Below are 27,808 nucleotides of genomic sequence, written 5' to 3'. Positions count from 1 at the left end.
TCCTCTTGCATTTGTACAGGGCCCTGGTGAGACCACACCTAGAGTAATGTGTACAGTTTTGGTCTCCAGGGTTAAGGAAGGACATCCTGGCTGTAGAGGAAGTGCAGCGTAGATTCACAAGGTTAATTCCTGGGATGTCAGGACTGTCTTACGCAGAGAGGTTAGAGAGACTGGGCTTGTACACGCTGGAATTAAGGAGACTGAGAGGGGATCTGATTGCAACATATAAGATTATTAAGGGATTGGACAAGATAGAGGCAGGAAATATGTTCCAGATGCTGGGAGAGTCCAGTACCAGAGGGCATGGCTTGAGAATAAGGGGTAGGTCATTTAGGACAGAGTTAAGGAAAAACTTCTTCTTCCAGAGAGCAAACACAAGGAATGTTCTACCAGCATTTTGTGTGTGTTGTTTTCTCCCAGAGAGTTGTGGGGATCTGGAATGCACTGCCTCGGAAAGCAGTGGAGGCCAATTCTCTGGATGCTTTCAAGAAGGAGCTAGATAGGTATCTTATGGATAGGGGAATCAAGGGATATGGGGACAAGGCAGGAACCGGGTATTGATAGTAGATGATCAGCCATGATCTCAAAATGGTGGTGCAGGCTCGAAGGGCCGAATGGTCTACTTCTGCACCTATTGTCTATTGTCTATTGAAACAGACATAAAAGCAAGAATAGAAATGGCAAGAACAGCATTTACAGAAATGAGAAATATTCTAACGAACAAGAAAATAGCAATTGACATCTGCCTTAGAACTCTCAGCTGCTACATTCTTCCTATATTGATGCATGGCTGTGAGTCATGGACCATCACAAATGCAATTGAAAAAAGAATCAATGCAGCAAAGATGTGGTTTCTCAGAAGAATGCTATGCATATCATATACTGACAGGATAACCAATGCAGAAGTTCTACAGAGAACAAGAACAAAATGTACATTACAGAAAAAAAATCAGAAAACAGCAATCAAATTTCTTTGGACACATCATGCGAAGAGAGACATTAGAACATTTAGGTACAACTGGAAAGCTGGAAGGAAAAAGCAGAGGTGGACAGAGAAAGAAAATGATAGATGGATTAACATCATAGTTGGAAACAGGGGAGGCAACAACTATAATTCAGAGGGTCAGGGACCGTGATGGATGGAGAGACGTGATTGCCCACGCCAAACGGCAAGGCACCTCAACAGTTATTTTATTTTATTGAAGTAATTATTAATTCACTATGTTAAATTCCAAAGAAGCAAAGGGTGTGAAGCACAAAAGGACTGATAGTTCATTTAAAGCTGAAAGGCTTGATGAAACAGTAGAAACTGCTACACCAAAACTGCTACACACGAGGTCAGGAATGTGCAGCTACGTGAAATATTTATGTATAATACAAAAGATGGTGTTACCTGCATGTATTGTTGCGATGCTGAAGTTGCTGGAGAATTTGCAAGTGGTAAGAAGTGGAGTAATATTTGGAAAGTTAACTTTTTAAGTAGATCACATATGGACAGTGTGCAAAAGCTCCGGCAAGAATATCCTTGATTACCCGCTACAGTCCTGCTACATATGTTTCGTGAGAGTGCAGATGAATGAGAGTGAAAATGATCAAACCCTGAGGAAATCAAAGTTTTTATTGACAGCATTTTGCTAGCTGTCAAAATGAATACCTCTATAAAATCCAGTGTGTACATGTTGTTGTTACTGGCAAAAAATTACATAAGTTTTTTTGCACACACTGGTCATTACAAATTAGAGGGAACATTGGTGGCTTACCACCACACTCTCAAGAGTGATTAGGGATGGGCCATAAACGTAAGCCTTACTTGTGATATCCACATCAGTAAAAAGATATTTTTAAAAATATATTAAATCCTGAGTGCACTGAATACATCCAGACTGAAATTCAACGTCATGAATTCAGTACAGAGCAGCATAACTCCAGGTAAAATTTCATCTCCAAGCCCAGTTTTGGAAAAGGCCAAGTTCTTCAAGTATAACTCTTATAAAGATATTAAAAGATATAAACAAAAGTTTAATTAATAGAATTTAATCTAATTATATTTACATTGATTATTTTTGTTGTTAACTTGGTAAAAATTATCTTTCTAAACTTACTTTTTTGCATGATGCCATCCCCCAGGCCAGTTTATTGCTACTTGATATTTTTTGTCCATCAAGCACTGAGCCGCTGTAAGAGTGGCTCCAGCTACGGCTGCAGCATAATCAAACACTCCCTCTGTTGCAGGGCAGTCATAACCTGAAACATGCAAGCATTGAAGAGAAGCTGTAAAACAATGATTAAACCAATTCAATAGTAAACATGAAAACTGAACTAAAAACAGCCCAACCACAGTACAGGTTTTTTTTTAAAAAACTCATTTTACTCTGTTCTTTTCTCTATTTTTCTTGCTCACCTTCTGCCACTATTTCTATGTGAACCTTAAATTGTCAAGTTCATGCTCAGAGAAAAGGTTACTCTAATGACCATTACTCATGAGCTTTGAAACCACAGTTGCAAGAAAAGGTTTGTGAACTCTTTGCAATTGTTTTTCTGCATTAATTACTCATAAAACGTGGTCTGATCTTCATCTGAGTCACAGTAATAGACAAAAAACAATCTGCTTTTCTCATCAATACTGAGTACACCACTTAAACAATCACAGTCTAGGTTCAAAAAGTATGCGAACCTCTGGGGTAATGCCTTCTACAAAAGCTAATTGGAGTCACGTGTTCCAATCAATGAGATGAGCTAGGAGGTGTGGGTTGTAGATGTGCCCTGTCTGATAAAAAAAAGACACACAAAGTCAGGTTACTGACAGAGTCTGCTCTTTTCAAGAAAAATCTGCACTATGTCTCGATCAAAACAACTTTCCGGGGACGTTAATAGAATTATAGAGATGCATGAAGCTGGTAAAGGCTACAAAAGCGTTTCCAAAGAACTAAGTCTTTCTAAAGACTGAGATCAGTGCACAATAAGAGAAGTTGTCTGTCAATAGGGAGGAAATTCAGTCCTGTTGCTACACTCCCAACGAGTGGGCATCCTGCAAAGGTCACATCAAGGGCACAATGTGCAATGCTGAAGGAGGTGAAAAAGAACCCAAGCGAAGGACACCATGGAGGAAAGCACTGCTCTCAAAAAAAACTAGCGGTACATCTCAAGTTTGCAAAAAACCACCTGGTTGTTCCACAATGCTTCGGGGACAATGTTCTGTGAACAGATGAGACAGACGTTGAACTTTCTGGCAGAAATGCACATTGCTATGTTTGGAAGAAAAAGGACACTGCACACCAACACCAAATCTTCATCCCAGCTGTGAAGCATGGTGGAAGGAGCATCATGGTTTGGGGCTGCTTTGCTGCCTCAGGACCTGGACAGCTTGCAATTGTTGAGGGAACAATGAATTCAAAATTGTATCAAGACATTTTACATGAGAATGTCAGGGTAACAGTCCATCACCTGAAGCTCAATAGAAGTCGGATGATGCAATAAGACAATGACCCAAAACAAGAGTAAATTAACAACAGAATGATTTAAGAATGGCCAAGTCAGAGTCCAGACCTTAACCCAAATGAGATGCTGTGGCATATCCCAGAAATATAAATGAATTGGAACACTTTTGTATGGAGGAATGCTATAAATTTCCTCCTCACTGTTGTGCAAGTCTGGTCAGCAGCTACAGGAAACGTTTGGTGGAGGTTATTGCTGCTAAAAGAGGTTCTACCAGTTATTAGATACAAGGGTTCACATACTTTTTCCGGTCTGGACTGTGAATGATTAAACCATGTGTTCAATAAAGACATGAAAAGTACAATTGTTTGTGTGTTATTAGTTTAGGCGGATAGTATTTGTCTATTATTGTGACTTATCAGATCAGATCACATTTTATGAGTAATTAATGCAGAAATCTAAGTAATTGTAAAGGGTTCACAAACTTTTTCTGCAACTGTATATTGAACAACTATTCAACTGTTGTGAAAATTAGAGCCAAGCCCATTCTTTCCACAATTATTATGCATTTACACACAGATGCAAGCATACTATATATACATACTCTCATAAATGGGGAGGATATTGATACTCACTTTTGAAATCCACGGTTGTTATAACTAATTTCATCACTTCTAACATTGTCCAAGCAGTGATTAGCTAATTCAGAGCACTGTTAATTGAAAATACTCTTTGCACAGTTTCTGTTTTCAATGCATATGCTCAGAGCTAACAAGAAATCTATTTCCTCTTCCTTTTTCAGCCTTTCTAATGCCACATACTATTTCCTGAGCTGAAAGAAACTTCTATAATCTTTTGCTAGCCCTCTGAAACTCAACAGTGAAACCCTGAGAGCTGTATTATATCAGACAAAAACAATTCAGCCTCTCAAAGTCACTTATTTTCCCCAGAACAACTAATCCTTTTATTACCCCCTTCAAGGAAAGACGCTGTAAGAAAGAAATATATATTAAAGTAAACAAAGTACATATTTTTTGTACAATTCTGTTTTTGCATCATCGTGCTAAATGCATTAGGTTGTTCCATATTAAAGGGTTTCAACTAAAGGAGTTTGAGATAACTTTCTTCATATTGTAGTAGAAGCTACACATTAGCCTGAGTTTCAAAGTTTATTAATCCTTTCCATCTTTTTTGGGGACTGCAGAGTCCTATTTGTGAGCGATACAACTTTACAGACTATTAGTTTCATAAGATTTAACATGATTTCAACGTCATAATTTACTATTGTAAGATATATACATATCTTCGTTCATTGAAAAAGACAGTAAACCTGAACAAGATCAGGTCACCCAAGATTTTCTGGATGCCTCATTGTTACCAAGTGTCTGGTAGGATAAGGTTAAAAACTGGCTATTTGGCCAGATTTCTGTTCAGAATAGTTCTTTAAGAGTACGGAAAATAAAAGAAATCTATTATTTAAATCCACCACATTAACATTAATATATCAGATTAATCTGAAGCAGCAAAGATTTGAACAAAATCTCAAATTTAAATTCAGATGCAGACACCATTTCCTACATTACCCCCTCCACACATCATTCTATTTCAATCAACAGAAATTCTTTTCTCCCCCCCTTTCCAAAGCCAATTCAGAGCTAAAGAGGGGGATTTCAGGGTAGGAAACACCAGTCTGGTTGTCTTTGTCCTTTCCCAGTATAGGCTACTAACAGTTCCACAGAAGGTCCTTTGTTAGATCAGGTTCAAGTGAAAGATAATGAGAGTTTTGTGAACTGAAATTCCTCTGTACTGGAATGGTCCCAGCTTTCAGGCAACCTGACTGACACTAATCCTTATCTATAGAGTTATTGCGAGATACAGACTGAGATTACGTAACACCTAGCAACAAGAGAAAGACTTGGCTGCCGCGTTCACGTTGAAGATCCTCTTCTGAATCAGGCAGACAGAACGTACAGAACTTTTCACAAGCAAATTACTTTTTGGAAATCACAAGAAGCTTTACTTGTGACCATCTTTCCTCTTGCAGGTATTCCAGCCAGATAAGGTTAACTCTTTGAGCACCAGGTTCCTTAGAATTGGGAAATATAGAACATTGGGGTGGCACTTGATTGCTAAAAGTTATCCTGTGCCACTGAATAACAATGCAAAAAACAAGAATAACATTGTTCTGTTATGTGTTTACCATTAAAAGGAGTATGACCAAACTTTTCAAATCTGCCAAAGCTTTAGATGACAAAGAAACTTATCCAAAATCCCAGCAACATTTGATGGATGAGTACATGGAAAATACTCTTACATTTTTTATAAAGAGAAACATTATTTTTGAAGAAAAATATTTAAACATTTATACTTTTGAAGCTGATACCTTCAAATGGGGAACAAATCTACATTATACCATGAGAATTATTATTAAAATTCTGGTTGTTGATTTTTATGGCACTGAAGGAAACATTCAGTCCATCAGATTTGCAGTGACTATGCATCGTCCATATTTCTGTATTTAAAAAAAAAATTCTTCCTTTTTAATTACTTGATTCTAAAAGAACATTTTCTTTCTGTTCAGTTTTCACTACTGTTTCTGTCAGGATACCTGTGATACCATAATTGTTTATAATTATTTCATATAATCAGTGAATTTCCAATTAACTTAGTCTACCTTACTTCTAATATCCCAGTGTTTTTGATATACCATGGTTGTGGCTGTCCTACTGTTTTTTCTTTACAATTAATTAGCATTCTTTCTTGCTGAACTTCTCCTGCAGCGCACTGACAGGGCAAGCGGTTCTTGTGTTTCTTCCACTATTCTTCTTCCATTCACCTCTTTCCGCTCAAATACTCTGTAGACGCAACTCTCACTGCTCCAGTTCACAACTCCTTTCAGAACGTCTGTTTGCTGATCAGGTTTTCTGTGAATGACTGCTTCATCACCGTGGTCCTGATGGAAAACTGATTCGGAAGTTATGACACTTGATTCCTAAATGAAGTCCCTTCTGACTCTGCGTTTCACCACTGTTCAGCCAAATAGAGGCAAGAATTTTACCATTCTTTAATCACCTCATTATTTGCTTGTTTTATCTCCTTCACCTCTCACTTAAAAGTCTTGTTCTTTTATATCCATTTACCATGATCAAAAATTTCAGAGATGTCACCAATACCTTCCTCTCTAATCCTCTGCAATTTCAACTTCTAACTCAATTAAACAAACTCCTGATATCCTGCTGCACTCCTGATATCCAGTGGCAAAGTCCCAAATAAATGAAGGGAATCCTGGTTATTTTCTTTATCAGGTTTTGTTCTTTAATAGTTCTCCCAAATAAGTGGCTGTCCCAATTAACAGGTGGTGTAATTAAACAGAACCCGCTACATTTACATTCCTTACTATAAATAACTAGACCAATGGTACTCCAGATGTGGCTGTATCAATGCCCTATATTAATGAAGAATACCTTCCTTATTTTTCAGTTCAGTTTCCTTCACAAGACAAAGATGGTTTGGAACACTAACTTAGTAAGTTTGCTCTTAGATAAACAATGGTAAACATTATGCCAGGAGACGTATAGGGTGTGGAGAAAGAAAACACGTACTGGACTAGCCTAACATTGTAGCAGTAACCTTAAAGTTAACACCAGAAAATTTTGATGCTGATAGTGAGCACAATGAGATCTATATAAAAAACACCTACTTGCAAGAAATGTTCAAAATCCCTGTTAACAGAATAGGTAAGATTAACTAATAAGATGCAGTATCTTTGTTACTGAGGCGGAGCTAAGATGTCGGTAGAGGATAGCTTCTTCGAGCTTATTTGTGAAACACCGTAATTTCTTCCCTTAACGTTTCCTTTTCCCTTTTCAAGGTGGATGAGGTTCTGTTGGAGTCCATGATCTACTTCTGCACTCAAACTCCAGTTCTTTATGGTGTTGATTTGCACTCCCAGAGCTCACCGACCAGCCATTTGCGATATCCCCAGAATCTGGAAGATGGGCACTGTCAGGGTAAGGCCCTATTGATGAACCGATTCCATGCCAGTGCTGCTGACTGAAGCGTCGTGGGAGACAGAATGGAACATCAGGACAGCAGATGCAGCTGTCAGAGACCTCTGCACTCAGGTGATCTCTCTCTCTCTCTCTCGATGGTGGAGGAGAGTTTACTGCCAATTCTCAAGTTGACGCGGCAGACTGTAACATCATAACCAGCAAGCAGTTTTGTTTTGTTGGTCTCCCCACTGGCTGTGGAAAGGGAGGCAACTCTCTGTCCTTTGTAGGAAGTGGAGAGCCTGCGGCATGTTGAATTATCAGATGAACAATTAGTTTTTGTTGTACTGCAGATCATGGTCTCTCTTTGGGGACTTTGCTATCGATTGCTTGGTGGGTGCTGAAGCTTCCAGCTGAGGTAAGTGGGGGAAGGGGAGGGGGGAAGTTGATGCTTTGCTGCTGCTTGTGCATGGGAGGAGAGGAGAGGGCTTTGGGGTTCTAACATTTTACTATCATTCATTCTTTGGGGTTCCCTTGCTTTCGTGGATGATTGCAAACAGCAAGAATTTCATGTTGTATACTGTTTACATTTTCTGATATTAAATGGAGCCACTGAGTATATGATCTTTTCATGCTTCAGCTTCCAGCTTGCATTGCTCAGAGAATTGACTGAAATGAAAATCCAATCTTAATCAGCATCATCTTTGAGCCATAAAGCACTCTAACACAAAACTGGCCTTTCAGCTCATCAAATTCTTGCCAAACTATTATTTTGCCTAGCCCCATCCACATGCACCAGGACTATAGCCCTCCATACCCTTCCATCCATGTAGTTATCCAAACTTTTCTTAAATGTTGAAATTACTCGCTCCTACCATTTGCACTGGCAGCTTGTTTCACACTCTTACCACCTTCTGAGTGAAGAAGTTCTCCCTCACGTTACCTTAAACATTCCACCTTTCTCCCTAAAGGCTGATTTATCCTTGTGCGTACGGGCTACGCTGTAGCTAGTATGCGTTGGTGTGCACCAAAACACTAGTTGGCGGTGGGGTTTCTATGCCACTGTGTTGAGTTTCTTCGTGAGAAACATGGAAGAGGAAATGCATTTCAAACATTTTCGCATGTTGGTAGGTAGATCTGACGATTTGGTTCACCTATTTCGTATCGGTGTATGCACAGCCTACAGACACGGCAGAGAAGAAGCAACCGGAAATGTGATGCCACCGAGTAGACCATTTACATTTGTTGCGGTCTGCGTCACCGTGACGCGTGAGTAACTTTTCTGGAGAGGTGCACGTCACCCTGTGGTGTAGGGTACGCGTTACCTACGGCGTCGATACAACACACAAGTATAAATTAGCCTTTAACCCATGACATTTAGTTCTAGTCTCACCCAACTTCAGAGGAAAAAGTCTATTTGCATTTACCCTATCCATACCCATAATTTTGTATACCTCTATCAAAGCTCCCCTCATTCTCCAAGGGTCTAGGGAACGAAGTCCTAATCTATTCAACCGTTCCCTGTAACTCAGGTCCTCAAGTCCTGGCAACATCCTAGTAAATTCTCTCAGTACTCTTTCAATCTTATTGATATATTTTCTGTAGGTAGGTAACCAGAACTGCATATAACATTTCAAATTAGGCTCCCCAAAGTCTTATAGAACTTCACAATATCATTCCAACTCCTGTACTCAGTACCTTGATATATGAAGACCAATGTGTCAAAAGCTCTCTTTATGACCCTAGCTACCTGTGATACCACTTTCAAGGAATTATAAACCTGTGTTCTACCGCACTCCTCAGGGCCCTACCACTCACCATGTAAGTTCCATCCTGGTTCATCCTCCCAAACTGCAACACCTTACACTTACATTCCAACTGTCATTTCTCAAAGAGCCCATTTTTCCAGCTGGTCCAGATGCCGCTGCAAGCTTTGAAGCATTCTTCACTGTCCACTACACCCCCAAATTTGCTAATCCAGTTTTAACACATTAAGATGAATTCCCTTTATGGAGAATGGAGGCATGGAGTCATGCCTATGCCTGACTTGGTTTAACATGGGGGGGCTAATGCATGGGCAGCCACCTTGACAGATGAGGGTTAGAGTCCAGTGCCATGGAACACAAGAAGACTGGAGACCCTTCACTGGTGCAGCCTTCCTCTCACTTCACTGCCATTGTGATGTGTCATCATTTTCCCCCATCTCCTGAAGTCAACGTTTGATCCAATTTACTACTTTATCCTGAATGCCAAGCGACTGAACCTTCTTGACCAACCTTCCATGCAGAACCTTGCCAAAGGCCTCGCTAATGTCCATGTAGATAACATTCACTGCTTTTTCTTCATCAACTTCTCTAGTAACCTTCTCGAAAAACTCTATAAGATTGATAATAGACAATAGGTGCAGAAGTAGACCATTCGGCCCTTCAAGCCTGCACCGCCACTTTGAGATCATGGCTGATCAATTACTATCAATACCCAGTTCCTGCCTTGTCCCCATATCCCTTGATTCCCCTATACATAAGATACCTATCTAGCTCCTTCTTGAAAGCATCCATAGAATTGGCCTCCACTACCTTCCGAGGCAGTGCATTCCAGACCCCCACAACTCTCTGGGAGAAGAAGTTTTTCCTTAACTCTGTCCTAAATGACCTACCCCTTATTCTCAAGCCATGCCCTCTGATACTGGACTCTCCCAGCATCTGGAACATATTTCCTGTCCAATCCCTTAATAATCTTATATGTTGCAATCAGATCCCCTCTCAATCTCCTTAATTCCAGCGTGTACAAGCCCAGTCTCTCTAAGCTCTCTGCGTAAGACAGTCCAGACATCCCAGGAATTAACCTCGTGAATCTACGCTGCACTTCCTCTACAGCCAGGATGTCCTTCCTTAACCCTGGAGACCAAAACTGTACACAATACTCCAGGTGTGGTCTCACCAGGACTCTGTACAAATGCAAGAGGATTTCCTTGCTCTTGTACTCAATTCCCTTTGTAATAAAGGTCAACATTCCATTAGCCTTCTTCACTGCCTGCTGCACTTGCTCATTCACCTTCAGTGACTGATGAACAAGGACTCCGAGATCTCTTTGTATTTCTCCCTTACCCAACTCTACACCGTTCAGATAATAATCTGCCTTCCTGTTCTTACTCCCAAAGTGGATAACCTCACACTTATTCACATTAAACGTCATCTGCCAAGTATCTGCCCACTCACCCAGCCTATCCAAGTCACCCTGAATTTTCCTAACGTCCTCATCACATGTCACACTGCCACCCAGCTTAGTATCATCAGGAAATTTGATGATGTTATTATTTATGCCTTCATCCAAATCGTTAATGTAAATGGTAAACAGCTGTGGTCCCAATACCAAGCCCTGTGGCACCCCACTAGTCACCACCTGCCATTCCGAGAAACACCCATTCACCGCTACCCTTTGCTTTCTATCTGCCAACCAGTTTTCTATCCATGTCAATGCCTTCCCTCCGATGCCCTGAGCTTTGATTTTACCCACCAATCTTCTATGTGGGACATTATCAAATGCCTTCTGAAAATCGAGGTGCACTACATCCACTGGATCTCCCCCGTCTAACTTCCTGGTTACATCCTCGAAAAACTCCAACAGATTAGTCAAGCATGATTTACCCTTGGTAAATCCATGCTGGCTCGGTCCAATCCTATCACTGCTATCTAAATGTGCCACTATTTCATCCTTAATAATGGACTCTAGCATCTTTCCCACCACCGATGTCAGGCTGACAGGTCGATAGTTCTCTGTTTTCTCCCTCCTTCCTTTTTTAAAAAGTGGGATAACATTAGCCATTCTCCAATCCTCAGGAACTGATCCTGAATCTAAGGAACATTGGAAAATGATTACCAATGCATCCGCAATTTCCAGGGCCACCTCCTTTAGTACCCTAGGGTGCAGATCATCTGGACCTGGGGATTTGTCAGCCTTCAGTCCCATCAGTCTTCTCATCACCGTTTCCTTCCGAATGTCAATCTGTTTCATTTCCTCTGTTACCCTATGTCCTTGGCCCATCCATACATCTGGGAGATTGCTTGTGTCTTCCTTAGTGAAAACAGATCTAAAGTACTCATTAAATTCTTCTGCCATTTCTCTGTTTCCCATAATAATTTCACCCAATTCATTCTTCTTAACTATCTTCTTTCTCTTCACATACCTAAAAAAGCTTTTGCTATCTTCCTTTATATTCCTGGCTAGCTTGCGTTCGTACCTCATTTTTTCTCCCCGTATTGTCTTTTTAGTTAAGTTCTGTTGTTCCTTAAAAACTTCCCAATCATCTGTCCTCCCACTCACCTTAGCTCTATCATATTTCCTTTTTTTTAATGCTATGCAATCTCTGACTTCCTTTGTCAACCACTGTGGCCCCTTTCCCCCCTTTGAATCCTTCCTTCTCTGGGGGATGAACTGATTTTGCACCTTGTGCATTATTCCCAAGAATACCTGCCATTGCTGTTCCACTGTCTTTTCTGCTAGGCTATCCGTCCAGTCAACTTTGGCCAGCTCCTCCCTCATGGCTCCATAGTTCCCCCTGTTCATCTGCAACACTGACACCTCCGAGCTGCCCTTATCCTTCTCAAATTGCAGATAAAAGCTTATCATATTGTGATCACTACCTCCTAATGGCTCCTTTACTGCGAGATCGCTTATCAAATCCTGTTCATTACATAACACTAAATCCAGAATAGTCTTGTCCCTGGTCGGCTCTCGTACAAGCTGTTCCAAGAATGCATCCCGTAGGCACTCTACAAACTCCCTAAGACACAACCTATCATGAACAAAACCATGTTGACTATCCCTAATCAGCCCATCTGTCCAAACACTTATGCATTTGGTTCCATGTACAATACCCTGGTTCACATTTTTATGCTGTAGGTATTTCATTTTAGTAGTTCTGCTTTCAGCTTGTTTGGGTTACTGTTGAAGATAAGGGATGCTGAGTAACGTGTGTCATCCAATTTGGATGGTGGAACCGGGAGAAGGTCCTAGAGAACGTTGGGGGAGAGGTTTTGTGAGAGACACTAAGGTTGGTCTTGGTCTTTGGTGGGAGATGAAGAGAGATGCTGGAGGGAACCGGTCATATGATTCGATCCAGTGGGAAAACACGAATCGATGGAGCCAAGGCACGGAGGTCTGCCGAGGATCAGTGAATACGGCTTTTGAAGCATTTGACTGTTTAATTATAATGGGTCCTTTTTGGGTTTTTTTTCTTTCTTTTCTTTACTAACTCTTTGGTTAACGTTCATAAATACACTGCTTTATAATTGTATACAGTGTGCAATTTATTACTTCATGCCAACAGGCTATTGCAGAGGCAGTAAATCACACAGCATTCGCACAAACTGGGGTTTGGGTGGATGAGCCATCCAACCCCATAGATTTGGTGGGACCAAAATCAGATACTCCCTAGACAGACAAAGCTGGATAGGTGGGTTCTCGCTGCGGAATCCAGTGGTTGCTAGCAAGGGGCTAACAAGCCGCATTTCCAGAGACACCCAGTAAAAGATGGTTTCACTTAGAATACCTTCCAATAACTTACCCACAGGCTCACTGGCCTATAATTTTCCAGCTTATTCTTAAGAGCCTTTCTTAAACAATGGAACAACATCTGCTTCAATACTCCAGCACCACACCCAAGGCTAAGAACATTTTAAATACCTCTGCTAGGACTCCTGTAATTTCTGTACCGGTCTCCCAGAAGGTCTGAGAAAATACCTTGTCAGGCCCTGGGGATTTATCCACCTGAAATTACCTCAAGACAGCAAACACCTCCTCCTTTGAAATCTACATAAGTTTCGTGACCTCACTGCCTCAGTTCTACAGACTCCGTGTCCATCTCCCGAATAAATATAGATACAGGAATTGAAAGGTTGAACATGGTGGAATAATGTTCTGAGTTGCATCTATTTCAATGCAAGGATTATTGTAGGTAAGGTGGATGAGCTTAAAGCATGTGAAATTATGACATTGTGGCTATTGGTGGGATTTAGTTGCAGGAGTGGCAGCTCAGTATTCTGAGGTTCTGTTGTTTTAGATATGACAGAGTGCGAGGGTTTAAAGGGGGAGGGGTGGCATTACTAGTCAGGGAAAATGTCACAGCAGTGCTCAGTCAGGACAGACTGGGTGGAACTAAGGCCAAAGCTGGTTTCAAATCTCTTGTGTGGCCCATAACATTCATTGGTTTCAAATGAACAAATTAACTTTGGGCAAATGACAACAACATATGCATTACGTGCCATTCTATGTTACAGCACAAGTTTGTGATCGTATTTTAATTCACACCAAGTTTCATTCGCTTTTTTGCTTGCAGATCTACACCAACCCAAAATCAAACGGTGCCTTATTTTAGTTTTGTAATTCACATCTTTATTTTCAAATTAAACTGTTCTCCTCCAACCTTTCAACACCACAAAAATCATGTGGTCTGACTCCCCTGCTGTCATGTGAGCTCATTATAAATGACCCTTAATTAGTTGCTCTGCTTCAGCTGTTGAGGCTCAGTCTCTGGAATTCTCTGGCTTACGGTTACATAAACCCTACCTATTTATTGAAGCTATTGGTTATCTATTTTACTACTTCACCATGTTGTTCAGCATCAAATTATATTTGATAACAATTTTCCAAAATACCTTAGGACATATTAGTAATGTGAGACTGATATGTAACTGCAGATTGTTATAAATATTCCCAGAACAATTTCACAACAAGAAACATTTCCTCACATTTTGTTCACTTCTCTTTGAAGCCACATCTTAGTCATGACATCTTTCCCAAGAAAAAAATAAGTACAGGGTAAGTTATATTATTTGACAGCTATTTTCCTTACATCACTGCAATCAGTGTTGTGGCTTTACTACCATGGTATTCTTAATAAATTTGCTTATTTTGACCAAGGTACAACAAAGAAACAGCCATAATCATCCACCATTTGAAGTCCAGGAATAATATTTGCTAACTTTTAAAAAAAAGCTTCACATTTAATTTCAGGATAAATAAGTATTCTGCACAGCTGTGAATCAAATTGAAAATACAGTGTTTCTCCTAGCACCATACTGGTTGTGAGATAGGGTATTTTTAGATCAGGTTTTGATTTTGTAATTAGGAATGTAGTTATGCAAATGTTAATTGGATACAATAATCACTGGATAAATTTACACACATTATAATCAAAGTAAAGGTGGTGTATGAACAGTAAATAGCTTCTCAATACAGCATAATGCACAACTATATTTTAGTCTTTGAACTTTGCTTGACATCTGGAAAAATACTGGTTGCTCTCCACAGCAAAAGCAAAGACAGATGAAATACAAATACAACTGGATCTTGAAAGTAATTCACTCCATACACAAAACAACTATCCCAGTTAAAGGATCTGTATCAGCGAATCAGCAGCCACAAAGCAGCCTTGGATTTACTGTTCACTTGGTTACATCTTGTGCCGAGACAAATGCAAACTTTAGATCTCTGAACAATGGGACAAATATCAAACAATTGATTTCTCTATACACATCAAGGGGGAGATGGGATTACAATCTGAGAAAATGATCCATATTATGATTTTTCATAATGCAATGTTGTATCCTCTGCTCATGTGCCAAGTAATATGAACTAAAAATTGTATACATTTACTTCTTTCTCCCCACATAAATTCCATGAGAGCAACCATTATTCTACAACTCCAGTTTTCAGTCGTGATTTATGAATTCTGCAGAGTAAATTTCCGTTACCCAAACAGCCATAGCACAAGGTGTACAGCTAACTTTTTAAAAGGTGATGCTCTGAAATTAAACGGGGCATTGTTGTTAGCCTTGGAAGCTACTCCAACAAGTAGCAAAGACAGCCAACCTGGATTTTCTATAAAACTGGCACCTGGTGCCATCTAGTGGCAAGAGGAATATAATAGACCAGTTTGTGTTCTAGTCCAGGGGACCCAAATTTTTTTTGCACCATGGACCGGTTTAATATTGACAATATTCTTGTGGACTGGCTAACCGGGGGGGGGGGGGGGGCAGTTGCTTATCACAACCGGAATATAGCTGATACGTCAACTATAAGTCACTTACAAGTAGCTAATTTTGTTTCTAAAAGGGTTTATCTAATGAATTTAATATTAGACACATAGCGCCTATTTTCCTCGCATGAATATAGTAATAAGTCAATTATAAGTCACTTATAAGTCAATAGCATCATAACATTTTAAGTAACATTTGGATATTAAACACATGGCACATATTTTCCTCGTATGAACATATAAAATCATTGCAACACACCAATATTGCTGAATCAGTGGGTGCCCTGGGCTTGTTTCCCTGCAACAAGACGATCCCATCGAGGGGTGATGGGAGACAGCGATAATTGAAGGAGGTTCCTTATGTCTAGTCTATTCCACAATTTAGTTTTCATTGCATTCATTGCAGAAAACCCTGCTTCAGAGATATGATGTTGGAAATGGAAGCAATGTTTTCAGTGCTTTTGTGGCTATCTCAGGATATTCAGCCTTGACTTTGATGCAGAATGCCGGCAGAGATGTTATGTCAAACATACTTTTCAGCCCACCGTTATTTGCAAGCTCGAGAAGTTGATCTTCTTCCCACGCTGACATGGATGATTCACCGGGGACATTTACAAATGGGTCACGGACCCATTCCTTTGCATGTCTTGGGTCATTTGCAGTTGGGAAGTAACACTCAAGTTCTGTCGACAGCGAAGACAGGTGAAAGCAGCCACTTTATCTGCCAACTTGAAGACAGCTGTCATTCTCTCCTGAAGTGACAAAGTGAGATGATTGAGCAGGTTGAAGACGTCACACAGATAAGTAAGTTTTGCTATCCACTCCTCATCACACAGTGACTCGTTAAGCCATTCCAACAGCTGTGCTTCAATGTCCTCCGCTATGTCATCGATTCTCCTTGAAACTGTGGTTTCAGCACAGGTGCACTACAGGACTGTGTGCCTAGCTCCCTGCTCTATTCAGTTTATACTTAGAATTCTGTGGCTAAGTACAGCTCCAATGCCATATTTAAGTTTGTTGATGTCACCACTGCTGCTAACCGAATAAAAGGTGGTGATGAATCAGCATATGGGATTGAAACTGAAAGAGAGACCTGTGCCATCTTGTTAGCTGCAGCTTCTCCTAACAGTTAACGGCACATGTCCTTGGCAGCAGACAGAATCAATTCTTCACCAACAGTGAAAGGCTTCTTAGCCTTAGCAATACGTCTAGCCACTAAGTACAATGCTCTCAGAGCAGCAGCATTGTGGAGGTGGTGGCTCTCAGCACTTGCTTCTGTCCCGCTTGCTTAAGCTTTTTCCATTCAAAATCTCAACAGGTTTGTCTTTAAGTGCAGGGTGCTTGGACTCAAGGTGTCAAAGCAGTTTTGAGGGTTTCATTGCCTCATTAGACAGCTTGTCTTCACATATTACACACTGGAGGCTTGGAGCATGCGAGTCACTGGTCGCATTAAAGCCATATTTTATGTACGACTCGTCGTATTTTCTGTTGAAGGAAGCTTTTTTTTTGCAGTCTTGGCCTCAGCTGCAAATGCGTTATTATCATTGTTAGGCCTTTTATGTTCCTACCACCTCTTCCAAAGAAACTCTCAAGCGACGCTTGTTTTTTACTCATTGAGTAGTTGCAGGTTAATGACCGACTGAGGACCTCGTGTACGTTCAAGTTCAACAATAGGCGTGACAGGGAATGAGGAAAGGTGCAGCTGACTCATATCATTTCATATCAAATCATATCATTCTCTTGCGGCCCGGTGGTTGGGGACCACTGTTCTAGTCAGCCCATGTCTCATTCTCTCATCCCTTGCTGTTCCCACAATCACACTAACCCTCAGTGGATCTGAAGTCTAAACAATCCAGTGGCCAGTTGGAATGTATTAAAGTTCAGTCAGAGCACTTGAAGGAAAGTTAGCTTTAAAAAATTATATGTGTATTTATATGTCACGATGTTCTTCATTGACCAGTTCTACATTTAACACCATTACAGCCTCGAAACTCATCCTTAACCTCCAAGACCTGGGCCTTGGTACCTCCCTGTGCAACTAGACCTTTGATTTCCTCACTGGCAGACCCCAGTTAGTATGGATTTTTCTTTTCAAATCTTTTTATTAATTTTAAGAAAAACATAAGTAAAATATCAGTACAAAACATTTGAGAGTACACAATTAATAGATTAATTAACAATCAGATATGTATTAATCAATATATAAAGTCTCCCAAACTCATAGTATTAATGTAAAGGAATTTAAAAAAAGAGAAAAAGGAGAACCCCCCCCCCAAAAAAAACTAAAAGAATTTAAAAAAACTAATAAAATAAAACTAACCAACATGGGCAATTGCATAATGTTAAATACATACAGTAGTGCCGATAACTCCGAACCTCCATCCACACAATTCAGGATAGTAACAATAAGGTTCAGGATCAGACCATTTAATTCATATGAAAATGTTGAATAAATGGTCTCCAAGTTTCCTCAAATTTAACTGAAGAATCAAAAACCACACTTCTAATTTTTTCTAAACTCAAACAGGAAATAGTTTGAGAAAACCACTGAAATACAGTTGGAGGGTTAATTTCTTTCCAATTCAGTAAAATAGATCTTCTAGCCATTAATGTAACAAATGCAATCATTCGTTGGGATGAAGCGGATAAACGCTTATTATCTATCATTGGTAGACCAAAAATTGCGGTGAAAGGATGTGGTTGGAAATTAATATTTAAAACTCTTGAAATAATATTAAAAATATCTTTCCAATAGTTTTGTAAACAAGGACAAGACCAAAACATGTGGGTCAATGAAGCAACATCAGAATGACATCTATCACAGGTTGGATTAACATAAAAATAAAATCGAGCAAGTTTATCTTTAGACATGTGAGCTCTATGTACAACCTTAAATTGTATTAGAGCATGTTTAGCACAGATAGAGGATGAGTTTACCAATGATAAAAAATTTTCCCATTGCTCAGTAGATATAGGGCAATGCAATTCTTCTTGCCATTCCCTCTTAATTTTTTCTGATATATCTGGCTGTACATTCATAATCATATTATAAATGATAGCTACTAAACCCTTTTGACAAGGATTGAGAGCTAAAATTCTTTCTGTAATGTCCAATGGACATTCTTTCGAAAAAGACTTTAATTCATTATATAGAAAATTTCTAACTTGCAAATATCTAAAAAAATGGGTTTTAGATAAATTATATTTATTAGATAACTGTTCAAAGGACATAATGTTATCATCCAAAAACAGATCATGAAAACATGTTATACCTTTTGTTTTCCATAAAAGAAAAGCTTGATCTATAGATGATGGTCGGAAGAAGTAGCTAGATATTATAGGACTTAACAGCATAAACTTATTCAAACCAAAAAATTTACGAAATTGAAACCAGATTCGTAATGTATACTTGACTATGGGATTAGTTATCTGTTTATTCATTTTAAGTAACGAAAAAGGAAGTGAAGATCCTAAGATTGAGATCAATGAGAAATCTTGCACAGATTTACATTCCAAATTTACCCATTGTGGGCCAGCAACTGTAGTCGATTCTTGTGTCCAAAATAACAGATACCGTATATTAACTGCCCAATAGTAAAATCTTAAATTTGGTAGAGTCAAGCCGCCCTCCTTCTTAGGCTTCTGTAAATATTTTTTACCTAGTCTAGGATTTTTGTTCTGCCACAAATACGAAGATATTTTAGAGTCAACCATATCAAAAAAAGATTTAGGAATAAAAATTGGTAATGCTTGAAATAGATATAGAAATTTAGGTAGTATCATCATCTTAATGGCATTGACTCTGCCTACTAAAGACAAAGATAGTGGGGACCACCTATTAGCAAGTATGGATTTTTCAACCATGCCCTCAACTCAGCATCAGCACAGATGCACCACAGGACTGTGTGCCTAGCTCCCTGCTCTATTCAGTTTATCCTTAGAATTCTGTGGCTAAGTCCAGCTCCAATGCCATATTTAAGTTTGTTGATGTCACCACTGCTGCTAACCGAATAAACAGTGGTGATGAATCAGCATATGGGATTGAGACTGAAAATCTGCTTGAGTGGTGTCACAACAAAAACATCTCACTCAACGACAGCAAAAGAGCTGATTATTGAGAAGCCAGAGGTTCATTAGCCGGTCTTCGTTAGGGGGATGGAGGTGGAGAGGGTCAGTAGCTTTAAATTCCTTGGTGTTAACATATCAGAAATACAGAAGCCTTGGGTCTGACACCACAAGGTTAAGGAATTACCCTTCAAGCATTAGGCTCTGAACTAACATGGGTCACTACACTGAACTAATCCTCTAACCTACCAACTCACTTTCAAGTGCACTTTACAACTCATTCTCAGTACTATTTTTAGTTGCACGATTTATCTTTTTTGCACATTGGTGTTTATCAGTCTTTATGTATAACTTCTTGTACAAATCTATTGTATCTCCTTTTCCCTATATATATATAGTAATTATATGGTAACATACATGTATTTAGATAATAAGTTTATTTTGAATTTTATTTTTTCTAACTAGTTTTATTAAAGGTAGTACTGCACAGGGATGGTAAGTTTTGTGTGATTTGCTAATAGTTATTGTAGCTCACAGAAAGCTGCACACATTTCAACCTTTGATTTCATTTAACTAGTTTCTGCTATGCAGATGGATGCAGAAGCTGTTAAAATCAAATGTTCCACCAAAGTCAATCAAGTGCTAAGTTATTCTGCACAAACAAGTGACCATTTCTCAGAAACCATCAGAAGTGAGATAGATCTCAGATCTCTTCAAAATGGCACAATGTCGTATTTCAGAAAGGTTTTCTTATACTCAAAGGCTCTGGAGACGTCTTCAATGTTTTCCCCCCCCAGAAGACAACTCTTACACAACAATCCTCAAATAGCAGTAAAACAATTAAATGTTTTCAGAATATCTGGAGTTGGATCCAGATTCATCACTTCCCTTTCAGAAAGCGGCAAGAGGCGTCATGATTGATGAAAGACAGTTTGTCATAGTCAATGTATACCAGTCATTCTCAACTGATACAATTTTAATATATCACACCTTTTCTGTTCACTTTGCAGAGAATCCATTTAAAAGGTTGAGCATTTATGCTTTGATTGGACACCATATTTTGGTAACACATCAGGATAAAGAAAATGAAAGCACTTTAAATGCAACCACACAGTAACCAGAGTTTTCCGAAAGCTGGATCTATTCAGTATATTTCCTGACAAAGTAGCTTTGCATTGATGTGAATTTAATGCTTCAAACATATGGGCTAAATCAAAAGGAAAAGTCTGGAGCAGGAAATTCACTTATGAAACATAAAGAAGTGGACAAAAAGTCCAGCTGCTCTAAATAACCTGATACATTCAGCAATTTTGCAGCTGGCCACATCTAGATCCACCAGCAGCCAGGGAAAAACATGATCTGCTGCATCTGCAGCATTTGCAAAGCTTTACCTCAGTTTACCACTCTCAGTGTAAAAACTGCCTCTGACATCTCCCCTCTACTTACCTCCAATCACTTTAAAATTATACCCCCTCGTATTAGCCATTCACTTAGGCAAAGCAGATTATGAACTGTTCTTTTATCCTGTACAATAACCCTCCTCTGATTGTTGGAATGAAACATTTCCTCCCTGCCAGTGCCAAAAATCCCAAGTGAAGAAGTTCAGCGATTTCAACCTGGTACTTTGTGGTCATGAATTCAAGGCATAGATCTGGCTTCTGTTCACTCATTAAAAGCATCAAGGACTAATAGAGATTAATTTACTGCTGTTTTGCAAAAGGCCAGAATTATCAGTCAAAAAGGTCACAAATAAGTATGGAATATGCAAAAGCCACATTAATAAACAACAGTGAACCACTGAGATGAGGGCAGAATGAAAATACCTTAACCTACATCTAACTAGGTTTACCTCACTGTTGTTATCAGTGAAAAATTTCCAATATGTATGAAAAACACAAACAAATGATTTTAATAAATCTCCAAAACATCAAAAAGACAGGTCAGACTGCTCACCTAGTCCATACTCTGCAGATTCAGGGTCATCATCATCACCATCTTCACTGATTTTCTGTAAGTGTTCCAGGTAAGCATCCGTATGGAACATTGCCATTTCCTCCATTGAAGCTATTCGGGGTTTGACAACCCTAGTAGAAACAATAAGAGAAATAAAAATACAAATTTACACCTTTTGGAGAACTTTACAGGTACAGTAGCTAGTAAATTTCCATCTGGAGTTTATGCTTCAGCCCCAATGCTTTTTGGTCTGTAAGTGCTCAATATTTTCAAAGTGCAATGACAGAATAGGAACTACCAACTGGCTAGCTGATGATGAAAGGCATTAACATTGAAAAATACATGGAGGTGCCACTGAAATCCTGTTTTTTTGTAGTCAATGCGGAAACAGCAAGTTAATTTAGGGAACTAACTGTAATATTTAAGAGGCAAACAAACACTGGTTGGTAAGAACAAGTAATTCAGGTTCAAGTTTACTTGTAATTCAACCATACATATGTATATGGCCAAATGTTCCTCTGGGGCCAACATGCAAAACATAGTACCAACAATCACACACAGCTCATATAATTACAATAGCAAAAAAACATAGTCACAAAAAAACTAATATAACCCATGCCCCAGAGAGACATGGCCTGCAGACTGATGGTACATGGGATGCAATCATGGAGCTACATTTCTGCAAGAACAAGGATGCAACAGTTCCTCATCATGCACCAGTGCAGCTGCAGGCGAGTGAATCCAACTTGTCTTGTACTGAGCAAACACTGGAGGGTAACACTGATGGAAGAGGTCAATCCCCAACCCAATCCGGATTCCAGCATGCCCACCGTGCCTCTGCTCTCTCCCAAAATGGCTCCAGTGGCTCCTCCCCGGGTGGCTGCAACAGGCAAAACCGTAGCATGAGGGCCTGGTGTGTGTAACCACTGATGCCACGCAGCTCCTCAGCTGTCGGTCTCACCAATGAACCAGACTTGCAGAATGCTACATTACCAATGTCCAACAGGTCCTGTGATCACAAACAAAATGTCCAAGACAATTGTCTGCACCATTAAATGTACCGCACCTTTTTCCCTGCGAGGCTGTAGCAGGTGAGACAAGTGTAGCCCCACCACTATCCAGCAACTTGCTAATGAGGTAGACCTGCAGTACTTGATGTTCTTAATGTCCATCGGTGACTTGCAATTGTGAAAAAGACATAAAGGACAATTACACCTGTGGTTGGATTTGAAGAGACTGCTGAAACCGAGCGTGCTGCCGTCCTTCCTTTCTCAAGCTGAGAAAGGTCTCAGCTTGGCCTGTCTTTAACAAGGTGGCCACTGGCATAAGATGTCAAGTACGGAGCATAACAATCAGTAAGGCTTCTCGCTATCCATTAGATTGTCAATGCTTACAATCAAAAGACATGCATAAGATACACAGATAAGAGATCACAGGTATAATCTGCAATTGTATCAAAGCAATTAGGTATTGACAACTCATACCAGATATAAAAAGAGTAAATGGTAGCAGTTTTGAAAGTGTCAGCTAGCTAATTTAGTAGGATAATCCAACAGAATACATCTGGAAAATTAAGTTAATCATCATTCCATATCAGTGGAGTGCATTGTGTAAATGGTTGGCTGTTCATTTCCAAATATAACAAAAATAGTCATACGTCTGTATGAATCCCTGTCTTTAACTGACCCAGAGTGCCAACCACACTGGTTTCAAGGCCAGCACAGGTGAACCAGCAGCATTTGCCACCATATTGATTTGATTTCTTTAGACGAAGTGCGGAATGGGTCCACGGTGCCCAGCAATCCCCCAGTTTAATCCCAGCCTAATCACAGGGCAATTTACAATGACCAATTAACCTCCCAAATGGTACATCTTTGGACAGTGGGAGGAAAGCAGAGCGCTGGAGGAAACCCACGCAGTCACCGGGAGAATGTACAAACTCTTTACAGGCAGTGGTAGGAAATGAACCCAGGATGCCTGTACTGCAAAGCTTTGTGCTAGCCACCACGATACTGTGCTGCCCGGTTTTATTTTACATTGAAATGGTAGTTATCAAAGCATATGGCATCTTGGATTTCAAAAGAAAATGAGAACAAACGTTGAGTAGCTAAGTCAGATCTTCATAAAACAACAGTTATGCTAAAAACAGAGTATTAAGTTAATTTCTGATCACCACACTTGACAAGAGTGCATAGGTTTGCCAAAATGTTTCTAGGCATAAGGGATTTTATAAAGTTGAAATTACTGAGAATGTTTTCTATGAACAAAGGAGGGTGATACTGGATTTAATAAGAGTATGAGCTTATTATAAGTTTAGATAATAGACAAAAAAAATATTACAATTACCTAATGATACAAGGATACAGATCAGATTTTGAAATACAGTTATGGGAAGTTGTGAGGAAGACCTTTCCGTAGCAACAAACAATCTACTAAAGGAATTCAGCAGCTTGAGAAACACCTATAAGGTGGGGGTGGGGTGTGGATGAGAAATTGTCAATGCTTTGTATCAACATCTTGCATCCTTTCTGATCACTTGATGCTCCAGATTCCAACTTCTGCAGTCTCTTGTGTCTCTTAATTTTAGGCAGTAATGGCCAGAACCGCTGCCTTTGAGGGTTGAGGAAACCCTCTGAAGCAGACGGTAGAATGAGAAAGACTTGATTACTATACAGAAGGTAGTTGAATGGACTTGATGGGCTGAGTGGCCTCCACTGCATCATTATGACTTTGTGATTGTGACAGTGGACTCCACAATCCATCCACGTGTTTAAATCTTGAGTAGGGAGTTCCCCTCCATTGCAAGGGATTAGTATTTTAACAAAACCTTTCTTTCTTTCTTTTTCAATCTTTTTATTGAACTTTTCAAAGACGAATACATAGCGGTCATAATAGTACAAAGGGAGTGAGATTACATTGTCGGCAATTAACACATGTGAATAGAAACTATAGGCAACACCAATATAATTGACCTTCCAAACTCTTAACATAGACAAGATACAAAGAAATAAAAAGATGGGAAAAATACCCCAAATTGAAAAATAAAAAACAAAGTAAACTAAACTAAACAGAACTAAAAACTAAACTACCGGTAGATGGTCTCAAGATGGCGCTCATGGAGTAAACCGCTTCTAGGCTTTGCTCCAAACCTTTTTCGTCTTTTTAACCTACAAACACCCCTTAAAGGATCTTCTTATACTTATTCTAAAGGGGTCTAAACATACAGAATTTTTCTTTTTAACTATTTGAATTATTCTCAACTTGCTGAAATGTCTAGAGCAAAAGAATCGAAACAGACGAAAGAACCGATAACTTTAGAAACAATTGTGAAGCTTATAGAAGACAAATTTGAAGAACTGGAGAGAAAAATAACCGTAAAGCTTTTTCGGTTTGATGAGCGTTTGAAGCTGGTTGAAGAAAAGCTCCAGACACTTTCACTGGAATCACAAAAACAACAAGCAAGTATTTTGGCTCTTGAAGAAGCCGCTCGCAAGAAAGATCGTATAATTGAAAAAATACAAGAAGAGCAAACTTCGACTTCTCAACAGATGGATCGTTATAAAGTTAAAATTACTGATTTGAACAAAATCTTCGGTTAATTGGGATTCCGGAAAAATTTGAGAGTGGTGATCTTACCGTTTTCTTCTCTAAATTTCTAATGGATGTCTTGGGTCCACAGGTACTGGACTCTCTCCCGGTAATCGATCGGGCACACCGTGTCTTCCGTTTTCGGTCTGATTCAAGTTTGAAACCACGACATGTAATTCTCCGGATCCATTACCCTCATACCAAAGAACGTTTGATTCGGGTGGCTCGGAAAAAGGGTATGATCAGCTATCAAGAGTTTAAATTTCGCATTCTGGAAGATCATAGCCCTGAAGTCTTAAGGGCAAGAATGGCTTTTAGATCGGTTATGTCGAAATTTCACCAGAAAGGCTGCAAGCAAGCGCTGTTATTTCCAGCACACTTGAGAGTCACTCTTGAGGACGGAACTTTTCGGCTGTTTAAATCTCCAGCGGATGCTCAAAGTTTCCTGGAACAATGACATTCTATCGGGCTGACTAATGTAATTTAGCCTATAGATTTGGATCTGTTACAGAATGATGTTTGGTTTTTTTTTGGGTATGGCTTACATGTATTTCTTATATACGGTTAAAGCTCTTTTTGCTGGGTTTATTTTGACTTTATTATTTTTCCATATTATTAATCTATTAGCGTTGAAAATAACTTATTAGGGTTTTTTTTCCTTTTTGCTTTTCTTTTTAAGCTGATATACACTTTTTTATACTCTTAACATTTAAATATTAAGATTCTTAAAAAAAAATAAAATGTCGTTTCTTCTTCCCGACAGACTTTAGTGCTTGGAACGTCATATCTGTTTTGATGTGTTTGAAAGTTTTAAACTTTCATTTAAAATACCAATCCAGTATTAGTCATTTATGGGTTTTATCGTTTTAATTCTTTTTTAACCCTTTTGTTTATATACATTTATAATACTAATTTTATATTTTAACTTTTGTTACACCAACCCTCTCTTATAATGTGGGTTGTTTGTATTTTTTTTAACTTTGTTGTGTCTGAGTTGCCGTCTTGAGACACGGGGGTAATTTTAGTATTAGATTGCCTGCTTGCCTCTTTTTGGCATTTTTCCTGGGGTTTTGAGGGTGGAGGGAGGGGGATTTTTCTTTTTTCTTTTCTTTTTGCTTGCTTTCTGCTTAGTTTTATTTCATGGGCTTATATGAAACTACAAAAATGGTCGCAGTGCCGTGACTTCCGGTTTCTCCTTGAACTTACTTCCTTCTTCCGGGTTCATGAGTTCACTTTTTTTTCAAACTTATGTGTTAACTGTAATAAATATTGTCAATATGGATAGGACTAGTAACTTTGTTTCTTGGAATACTAATGGTTTAAATCATCCGATCAAACGGAAAAAAACGTTCAAAGTATTCCACAGAATGAATGCTACTGTTATTTTTGTACAAGAGACTCATGTAAGGAAGGTGGATAGTCAACGGTTGTTTAGGTTTTGGAAGGGCCAACAGTATCACTCAAATTCGCAAGCCAAAGTAAGAGGTGTTTCCATTTTTATAGATTCATCAACTTCTTTTATACATCATGAAACAATTTCAGATCCGCAAGGTAGATTTTTGCTTATTACTGGTCTACTTTTTAATCAAAAAGTTGTTTTAGTTAATGTTTATGCTCCAAATACTGATTGTCCTGAATTTTTTAAATGTTTATTTACATCCTTTCCTAATTTGAATCAATATAGATTGATAATGGGTGGGGATTTTAACTGTTGTTTAAACCCTTTGATGGATAGATCCAAGCCCACCCAAACTCTTCCGAATAAATCGGCTTCTCTCATTAACTCTTTTATGATTGATTCAGCTATTTGTGAAATTTGGCGTTTTTTACACCCTAATGACAAAGAGTTTTCATACTTTTCCCATGTTTACCATAATTACTCAAGAATTGATTACTTTTTCATTGATCACCATTTACTTACAGATGTTATGGATTGTAAATATGACTCTATTACCATATCTGATCATGCACCTTTGAAGTTATCTATTAAGATGACGGATTCATATATTAATACTAAAGGTTGGAGGTTTAATCCTGTTTTATTGCAGGATTCTGACTTTGTCAACTTTATTAAACAGCAAATTGATTTGTTTTTCTCAACATATTCTACAGCAGAGATCTCTAGTGGAACTTTGTGGGATACTTTTAAGGCATATATTCGTGGACAGATTATTTCATATTCTGCTGGAGTTAGGAAACGAACTAATTCTAAAATATTAACACTAGTTGATAAAATCAAAGCAATTGACAAGATTTATTCAATGACCCCTAGCAAAGAACTTTATAAAGAAAGAGTGGAACTTCAAATGGAGCATAGCTTACTATTATCCTCCTCGATTGAAAGTCAGTTAATTAAATCAAAAGCCCAATTCTATACATATGGAGATAAGTCTGGTAAATTACTAGCTAACCAATTGAAAATTGCTTCGGATAAACGACAGATTACTAGGATTCGTAAACAAGATGGTACTTTGACGATTGATCACAAAGAGATAAATAAAGCCTTTCAAGATTTTTATAATTCCCTAATGCCGAAAAAGCATTTGATAGAGTCGAATGGCCATATTTATTTAATACAATGCAACATTTTAATTTTAGTTCAAAATTTATATCAAAATTTATATATAAAATATAATTTTATATATTATTAAATTAATATACCATAAACCCTTAGCTTTGGTTTTTACCAATAATCAAAGATCCCCTTTTTTTCAGCTATTTCGTGGTACAAGGCAAGGTT

General features: G+C 38.8%; 1 protein-coding gene across 1 annotated transcript in view; it reads right to left on the bottom strand.

Annotated features, from left to right (window-relative positions):
- hdac8 (histone deacetylase 8) overlaps positions 1 to 27,808 on the bottom strand; it is a 106,363-nt gene that overhangs the window by 60,687 nt on the left and 17,868 nt on the right. The window contains exons 3-4 of the mRNA XM_073058365.1: positions 21,481 to 21,611; positions 2,103 to 2,244 (exon numbers count right to left, since the gene is read on the bottom strand). Coding sequence (XP_072914466.1) covers positions 2,103 to 2,244; positions 21,481 to 21,611 — 273 coding nt within the window. The remainder of the gene's footprint in view (positions 1 to 2,102; positions 2,245 to 21,480; positions 21,612 to 27,808) is intronic.

Source organism: Hemitrygon akajei, chromosome 10 (assembly GCF_048418815.1).
Source record: "Hemitrygon akajei chromosome 10, sHemAka1.3, whole genome shotgun sequence".
NCBI lineage: Eukaryota > Metazoa > Chordata > Chondrichthyes > Myliobatiformes > Dasyatidae > Hemitrygon > Hemitrygon akajei.
The sequence above is the reverse complement of the archived record's forward strand: the minus strand, read 5'-3'. Positions and strand labels throughout refer to the sequence as shown.